This window comes from Musa acuminata, chromosome BXJ1-10, assembly GCF_036884655.1.
Source record: "Musa acuminata AAA Group cultivar baxijiao chromosome BXJ1-10, Cavendish_Baxijiao_AAA, whole genome shotgun sequence".
NCBI classification, from domain to species: domain Eukaryota; kingdom Viridiplantae; phylum Streptophyta; class Magnoliopsida; order Zingiberales; family Musaceae; genus Musa; species Musa acuminata.
The window spans coordinates 28,730,356-28,738,668 of record NC_088336.1 but is presented as its reverse complement, the minus strand read 5'-3'; the positions used below and the strand labels follow the sequence as shown (position 1 = coordinate 28,738,668).

Sequence of the window (8,313 nt, the reverse complement as noted above, 5' to 3'; positions counted from 1 at the left end):
GTTTGCCGACTGCTCGTTTGCTTCTGTGCGTGCGCGGGAGGATGGAAAAGAAAAAGGGAAGGAGAGCGATCGAGTCCGCCATGTACGCCTTCCTTAATGCTCACGAGACAGTGCATGCGTGTGTATTTTGAACAACATCGATCTGTCCGGAAGGTGGTTTGAAGGCAACAACAAAGTTTAAGCCCTTTCATCTCAGACCATATAGACGCGCACTGTTTCATGCGCTCACCGGTGGTTGGTGTCAAATGACATTTTCTCAGATAAAAGCTGCTTCTACAGTACGTCAACAGTTGGGGCGCTGTTGGTTATTGCTCTGAAGAAAAGGACTGCAATCATAAATCTACTTCTGTGACTCTTTAACATCTCCGCCTTCATGTTTTCATTATTTGCATGGCTTTGTTATATCTTTCTCACAGATGGCCCCTGATTTCTGCACCTAATGGTGATCGATCCTTCAACACAAAGCCAATTCAACCAAATAATAATTGATGTTAATGGATAAGGTAGCATTTGATCATGCGCGTTCTCTAAGAAGGTACAAGCACATATACATATCATAGGATTGCCTGATATAGATAAAATGCCTAAAACACAATAATTAGGATCCAAGTCTCATATATATTATTTATATATGCAGCCAACAGGTAACGTATAGAATAATGTAGGATGGTTTCTGATCATTTTAAAGTTCAAATGCTGCTCTCGTCTCCTGTTTGATCGGTATCCTCCACAGGATTGTTGCTATGATCACCTGAAAATATGTCAGTTGACCATGGAGGAGGGCTGGGCACAGCCAAAGCAGGAGCCTGAAACAACGGACCTCCCCGGTTGCCGATTCTCCTGCTGAACTCGGTTCTCCGGTAAGCACCCATGGGCGACGCCATGGTCGGTGGAACGGGCAACCCCAAAGGGATGTCGTTGCAGGCATAACGGAGGAGGTCAGCATTGGCAGCGTCAAGCTCCTTCTGAAGCCTTTGGACCTGCCGTTGCAGGACGGAGATGGCACCGACACAACCGTACACCGGGTCCTTCACGCGGGCTTCCGCCTCGTAAGCCAGAGAGTTCACGGCGTCCTCCCGCTGGTGAGGGAGCAGCTCATTGAGGAGCTTGGCGACGTTGCTGGCCCCAAAGATCTTGTGGACATTGGCAAACTTGTGGGGCTCCTCCGGGGGGAAGTAGGGTGCGAAGATGCAGCCCGGTATGCACTTCCTCCTCAAGAACTTGCAGGCAGCGCAAGGGGAGTTGGAGGAAGAACTAGATGATGCCATGACCCACTGCACCAAAAACGATCAAAACGAAGAACAAGCTATTCTTTTGATTTCTATTTTGAGAAAGAAAACTCTTCTCATGGTCTGATCGGAGTTGATGACAAATAGCTGCTCCTTCAGGGCCTGTGATATTCAATGTCAAGGATAGATAGTAGGGTTTGAGGAAAGCGATTCAAAAAAAGAAAAAAGTAGAATGATTTAATTGGGAAGAATTGTTCGAGGAGATTGTTATTTATGCAAGAGATTTATTAAATTATTTATTCATTTTTTGGGAAGCTCTTTTAGACCTCATGAGACTGATCAGTAGCAGCATGTACCATGCTCAGCGAATCATCGCAGCTACCTCAGGCCAGGGTTGTGCACTTCCTCTCATGATTACGGTTATCATTAATTTACTCCAAAAACTATGAGCCAAGAGAAACAGAAAAGGGTACCGAACCAAGCAAAATCCTAGACATGATCTCTCTCTCTCTCTCTCTCTCTCTCTCTGTGTACGCGCAAATCACTGTTGATGAACACAGAATAAAGAGAAGAGCAGGTATACCTCTCTGAGATCTGGCGGAGGGATTTGATCAGAGAGGACAGAAACTTTCCCCCTGGCCGAGCTAGCTCTCTCTTTCAGAACCGGCTGCTCCGATCAGTTCTTCGAGAATCCAAGCAACTGCTGCTGCTGCTGCAGTCGAGAAAGACTCGTGAGATTTTTTAGGCTTCTCAAATCGGTCGAGCACGAAGTCAGAGGTGTTGAGAGAGACAAGCAAACCCTTGTCTGGAGAGGAACGCTGTACACGCTGCAGCAAAGGGAAGACAAGGTGGAGGGGAGAAAAGAAGCATTAGTGCGAGAAGAAAGAATATGGATGTGGTAAAGATATATGCAAATAAGAAAAAAAAAACAATTTAAGTAATGTGGGAACGATCAAAAGGTGACCATCGCACTGTAGATTGAGAATGTCTGGTGTCGCTTCATTTCTTCTCATTCTAATCCCAACATAGTAATTGAATATATATATGTATACATATATATATTCAATTACTATGTTGATGTCCTATTCTTGGTAAGATGAATACATATATATCGACGCTGATTATTGCTTAGAGGACAGCAATGTATGAGTAGCTAAAGAAAAACTTGACTCGTCCGTCATTTTAATAACCACCAGCGGCTGTTGGTGAAACGTTTCTCTATCTACATATATCAACCATAAATACGACCGAAGACCAACCATCGCTATATGATCAGTTTCTGTGCAACAAAAATATGTGATTCCCTGGAAAGGCCTAACACAGTTCGGGCCTTCTTTTCTAAGATCAGATTGCACTGCTCGTTAGTGAAATAGATCGATCAAGCAGTATGGTTCTTGCTGGCCACGTGGGATCAGGAAAATGGTATCAACACACTTGTTCCGAACCATGCAAACAGATGAAGAAAACAGCTTCTTTTTTCTTATAAAAAAATTATTTCTCAAGTATTTCGAGGACATCGACATTGGAAAACAGGAAGATGAAAGCAAAAGATGGCCTAGATAATTCCTTAATAAATGATGGTTGTTGGTGGTCTTGGGATGTTTATGGCAGTTCGTTATTTGATGTTCCTTTTGATTTATTGCAAGCAGTAGTCACAGGTTTCAAGAAATAAATCTTGTAATCTAATTAGTCCGCGAAAAGATGTGATAGCAGATCGTATAACATTTCATAATTAAACAAATACAGCGCATGCATGCATTGGCAATCATAAGTATGATCACACGCGAACAACATTGTGGATGGAACCACCAGTCCCCATGCATTTGTAAGAGATTGGTGCACACGATTCCCTTGTTCTTGTTGTCGTTCAGCCTCGAGACTCTTTTGGGCTACAGTAATGTTGATGAGACGCGCGCAGTGTCCCAATTGAGCGACACTTATGATAGCTCGTTGCTGATCAGTGGGCACAGAGGAGGAGAAAACAAACAAAAGCCAAGGAAAGAACTCGAGAGCCACACTCCGGTTGAAGTATAATTTCTTCCATTACTCGGCTTCCAAGAGAGCCCATCGCCGTATCTGATTCGGTTCCTTCCTTCCATCTCTGAAGATCTCTATCATGTCTTTACGGCCAAATGAACTAAAACACGAGCTTAATTATGGTCCATCTTCATCTCTCTCTCTCTCTCTCGTCATTCTATCCAACTTTCTAGGAAGGCCTACGGTGAGGTCATTCATCGCCAAACGTTTTCCAATTCCAAACATCAATAACAACGAGTCTGCTCTGTATTCTGTTCAAGAAAACTGTTCTCATCAATTCTCCATGCACTGCTGCAGGAGCATCTATAGCCTAGCTAAGAGTTGGCTTCATTATTCAAATTTGGGAATGATTGCGGCTAAATGAACTAAAACACGAGCTTAATTATGGTCCATCTTCATATCTCTCTCTCTCTCTCTCGTCATTCTATCCAACTTTCCAAGACGGCCTACGGTGAGGTCATTCATCGCCAAAGAGTCTGTCCTATAGTCTGTTCAAGAAAACTGTTCTCATCAATTCTCCATGCACTACTGCATAGCATCTGTAGCCTAGCTGAGAGTTGGCTTCATTATTCAAATTTAGGAATGATTGCTGACCTATTTATTATCGGAAAGTTGTGCGATAGAAGAGAGCATTATAAGCTAATTACATATTATTTCCTATAAATAGTTATCCTTAACATCTTAGTTTTTAAATTTTTAAAAGTTCGTTTTGTAAATATAAAGATTCCAATATAATTTTTAAAACTATAAGGATCGAAATGCTAAAGGTAATTAATTACAGAGAATAATCTATACATAGATAGATTTGTGATGATTAATCATGAGAGAATAAGAGGAACAAATTAAATGTGATGCATGTATACATCTAGACAATATTATGGTATGGCACTATAGAAATAAAGAAAATCAAGAAGAAGAAAAAAAAATCCTCTCCAACTTTTTTTCACTTATCATTCCAAAAATTCTTGACTGACTTAATCATCATTCTAGAAATATGAATTAGGCTTTCGAAGTTGCTAGTGTAAGCCCAATCAGCTGTTGGGAGCTAACCCATGTTCAAAGAATTTGATTGGAAAAGTTTTGCTTGTAATAATAAAAAGAAAAAAGAAACTGATTGGTTGAGGTATCCCTTTGGAGCTAATACAAAATTTCCCATAATTAATTCTAAACCATGTTGCCATATTAAAGTATTCGAGTGTAAAATTTTCATGTCGAGTGTGTTTGGGGCACATATTACAAAACATGAATTCTGTATTCCTTCAATCAGATCGGATCGCCTGCCTACTACATATTTGCAGAAACGTTGAGAGACTATTATACCCGATAATACCACCACCCATCGAGCCCTTGTTCACAATAAAACAATCCAATCTCGTACGTCTCCATTTATACTTGCTTGCTTTCTCGTAAACTTCTCTTCCATTACTCTTCAAGAACTTCTCTGATCATGCGCAATACGTAAAAGGGTGGCCGGTCTAACGCATCTTATCAGATGTCTTTTCAAAGTCGATCTTTCTCGGATTCCTTTTTTTTCTTTTGTGCAATAACAAAAATCACTCGTATCCGTCTTTCTGCTCGAAAGCACATTGTGGAGCGGCAATTGGAATGTCCAAAAGAGGCTTAAGTACTTCAACTTTGACCAATTTTTTGTTGACATCATATGTTTTTCAAAAGAAGTGGGGGATATATTTGATCAACACCATCCCCACCGATGTTACTCCCATGTTCTGATTCCTATGTTCACAGGGAATTTATTGCACCCGGTTCCCTACCCTTTAAAGTTCAGCGAAGATAAAAAGGCTTATTATCTTGCATCCATACATATGGTTTTATACAGCTCATACGCATACGCTTTAGTGATGTATTTATTCTTTTTAGTGAAACTAAACTACAGCATTATCGTTTTACATAAAACTGCTGAGATCACACCACGAAACTGGTAAATGATTCTAGAGCCAATTCGGAGAGGTCAGCTTTAGATGTGTTAGGCAACGAAGAACATTCTTGAGATGAACCGTATCTTTCAGGATATCATCAGATGAAAGATACGAAACCTCTGTCGTAGCGTTAGCGAAACGAAATCGTTGTCCTGATTGATGCATGGTAGCTTCCCGTATAATGCGTGGCCACAGTTTATCACCTAATCTTTGACGTACGTATTGCTCGAGTTTAGCAACCAGGAATCGAGACATTTGGTTGCTTTCGATCTCTTTCAGACCCTTGATCTGCCTTCGTCAAGAACTAGGACGACCGTCATCTCCCACCTAAAATTTTCACCACCACAACAACAACAAGAACAACATACGTTTTCCCTACTGCAAATGTTCCAATCCCGCCCCCCCCCCCGGCTCACACCTATGACCTAGCTACAAGGCCATTCCATCGATGGATCTCAGCTCGGACGCAACGTTATGACCCACCCACATGCATGCTCCTTCCAAGGCATAGGCATAGCCTGGTCTACTCACCGTGCGTACCTCGACCGTAGGCCCCGTGACGTCTGTCTGATCGCTGTCCACCGCCCGGACTCATCTGTTGTTAACAGTTGGCCAAGTGAGGAAGCATGTGAGCAGCCTTTCTGACCTTTGTTCATGCACTGTGGGGATGCTTGCATCCAAAGGTCACTTCCACTAGGATGCGCGGACTCGCGACCAGGACTTGGAGTTACCCTGGCCTGGTTAAAAAGTAAGATCGGTCATGTCCAGTTACTAGTTCTTCGCCTGTTTCAGAAGAAGACGACGTAGCAGAAGCTATAGGAACAAGGGGGCTCCTGCATCTTTCGTTACCCGCCCATGGGGCCTTGCACACTCATCAAAGCTCGTTTTATACTAGATGAGAATAGTGGCTCCGATCACATCAATCAACCAAAAGGGCGCCGCTTGGAATGCGTATCTTCCCAGTCCACTCCTTGCCTCCACATTTGTGGTTAGCGATGCTTACGTGATGATTCACGCCCCACAGTCACGACGACTAACGTACGTCAGAAATTGAAGAAGGGTAACTTACGAAGTAAAATATCATGAACACATCTCCAACGTATATACGGCGATTCATTTCATCTTCATTGGTCATTGTAACTACATATAATAAATCTATATATTAACGGGGAAGAAAGAAGCACTTCCGAGGAGAAGAAGCGAGCTTCTTTCCCGAGTCGATTCCCCCCCCCCAAGTCCTGGAACCGTGAAACGAGTTTCCCAGGCGGAGAAAGCAACTGCAAGCCTAGAGGTGAGCCCACCAAAAAATGATTTGGCTTTGAATCCAAAATTCTTGGGACCCACGGTAGTGTCAGTCATGCATCCGGCGCTCTCGATCGAGGCGTCCATGCATGATGGAGTAAACGAACACTTGTTGGCCATCGCATGCCGACCATGTGTTGGCGGCGTATTGCAAAAGTGCGCAGTCTAGTGAGTCATGGAATATTGGATCCAACTCAAGATCTGGGCTGTGCCGTGCCATTCAACTCTGCCAATGTATCACGAGACTCCTAGGGGTGTCGAAGAGGCACTCCTTAAAAAGTCTTGGGACTCCCATGCTGCTCTTCTTTTCACCAAAATAAGCACGGAAGATGAGTGCTCACAGCGGGATTGACAAAATCGAGAACGAAACCCCAGATTTTATATCGTGATAGGCTACCCTTTTCACAAAGCTCAAAGTCTAAGCTAACTATCATTTTGTAGCTGAAGTCGTCCATAGTGATCAGTGAGAGCTGCGGTGGAACCAGAGAATGAGATGCCACTTGAATGCTAACAAAGTTGGGAGTCCCAAAAGTAAGAATAAATAAGTTCGAAAGTTTTCCCTTGGCTCTCTTTCTCTCTCTCTCTCTCTCCCCCCCCTCTTTTTCTTTTTTATTTATCTGTTTCTAATGATGATGCGTTGCGCGGTTACTGTGAGTGCAAACCGCGAAGCCTCTCTGCTTTTATTTTTCGTAACATAATCTCATATGTCATATGTATGGCCCATGTGTCAAACAACATTCCCCGTATATTATTAGTACGTTAACTTCGAATGTTCCATGTTAGGATCTATTTATGTCGTGGTCGGGGAGTCAGCGTGGCTAAGTTCAACTTCAGATGCGCAAGTTTGCTCAATCGGATGTTGGGGTAACAAAGGTCGGTGTCGAACTTTCAAGATTGCCCGGTCCGGCACTAGGGTAGCAGAGATGGGTGTTACTCTTCTCGTGTATGATGCTTTGTCGTGTGCTTGTCGAAACCCGTAGGTTGGGATCGGGAGATTTCCTGACCTGATCCCTCTGAAGATTAAGTTAGCCTTTTATCTCGGTCCATTAAAGATCGTCAACCGTTAGGGTGACCAACCCATACTTCACGAGTGAGTACCGACCGACCCGCATGGATTAGCATCGAGCGACCGCCCCAAGCTTTCTTAGGGGGCCACATACCTTGCAGCGGTGTCCGGAGCTTTTTGAGATGACATCGGACAGGTCAGTGTCAAGCGACGTTGCCCCGAGCATCGATCTGAATCCAACTTGTTGTGCTGATGCGGTCTGCCACCTCGGCTCCGCAGGCCACCTGATGTGGCTGCGGGTCTCTACGTGAGGGTGTGTGTCGTCCGTATATGTATTATCAATCTCATTGATTCTAAACTGCAATGGTTGTTAATTACATTTTAATAATTAAAAAAAAATTATTGTCATATATAGTAAGACTTGTGAAGCTCACGTAAACGTCAGAGAGAAAAATATTGGTTATGATTCGAAAACTGAAGTCGCGCAACTTGATTAGCTGGCCAATATAGGCAATTAAATGGCATTAAGTGTTACAGATGAAACAAGCCGAGGATCATGTGATTGGACGAACGCAATCGGCCTCCAATGAGCCTGTAAAGACATGCAAACAGAGTACCAACTGAGCCTCGTGGGCTGACGAGTTCGATCACCCGACAAGTAACTTTTATTTGACTGAGCCCAGCAACCACTAGCTTCCGACCCTTTTGTTCATCCGCGAGTGAGCAGTTGAATCAACGTAAATGACTGAACCTGCTGCTTTGACATACACTGTGTTTCCCCAGAGAAGAAAGGTGGACGACG

General features: G+C 43.3%; 1 protein-coding gene across 4 annotated transcripts; it reads right to left on the bottom strand.

Annotated features, from left to right (window-relative positions):
- Window positions 1–491: 491 nt before the first annotated feature.
- Window positions 492–2,113, bottom strand: LOC135584549 (LOB domain-containing protein 25-like). Of its 4 annotated transcripts, none has more exons than XM_065085554.1 (3): window positions 2,029–2,113; window positions 1,813–1,941; window positions 492–1,391 (listed from the first exon to the last, which is right to left on the bottom strand). In XM_065085554.1, exon 3 carries the CDS (start codon window positions 1,266–1,268, stop codon window positions 690–692), a length of 579 nt encoding a protein of 192 aa, XP_064941626.1. In that variant the 5' UTR covers window positions 1,269–1,391; window positions 1,813–1,941; window positions 2,029–2,113; the 3' UTR covers window positions 492–689. The 4 variants fall into 4 exon arrangements, with proteins under 4 accessions (XP_064941626.1, XP_064941629.1, XP_064941627.1 ...); XM_065085557.1 differs by having other exon boundaries at window positions 492–1,274; window positions 1,813–1,938; window positions 2,029–2,091; XM_065085555.1 differs by having other exon boundaries at window positions 1,813–1,938; window positions 2,029–2,089.
- Window positions 2,114–8,313: the final 6,200 nt, after the last annotated feature.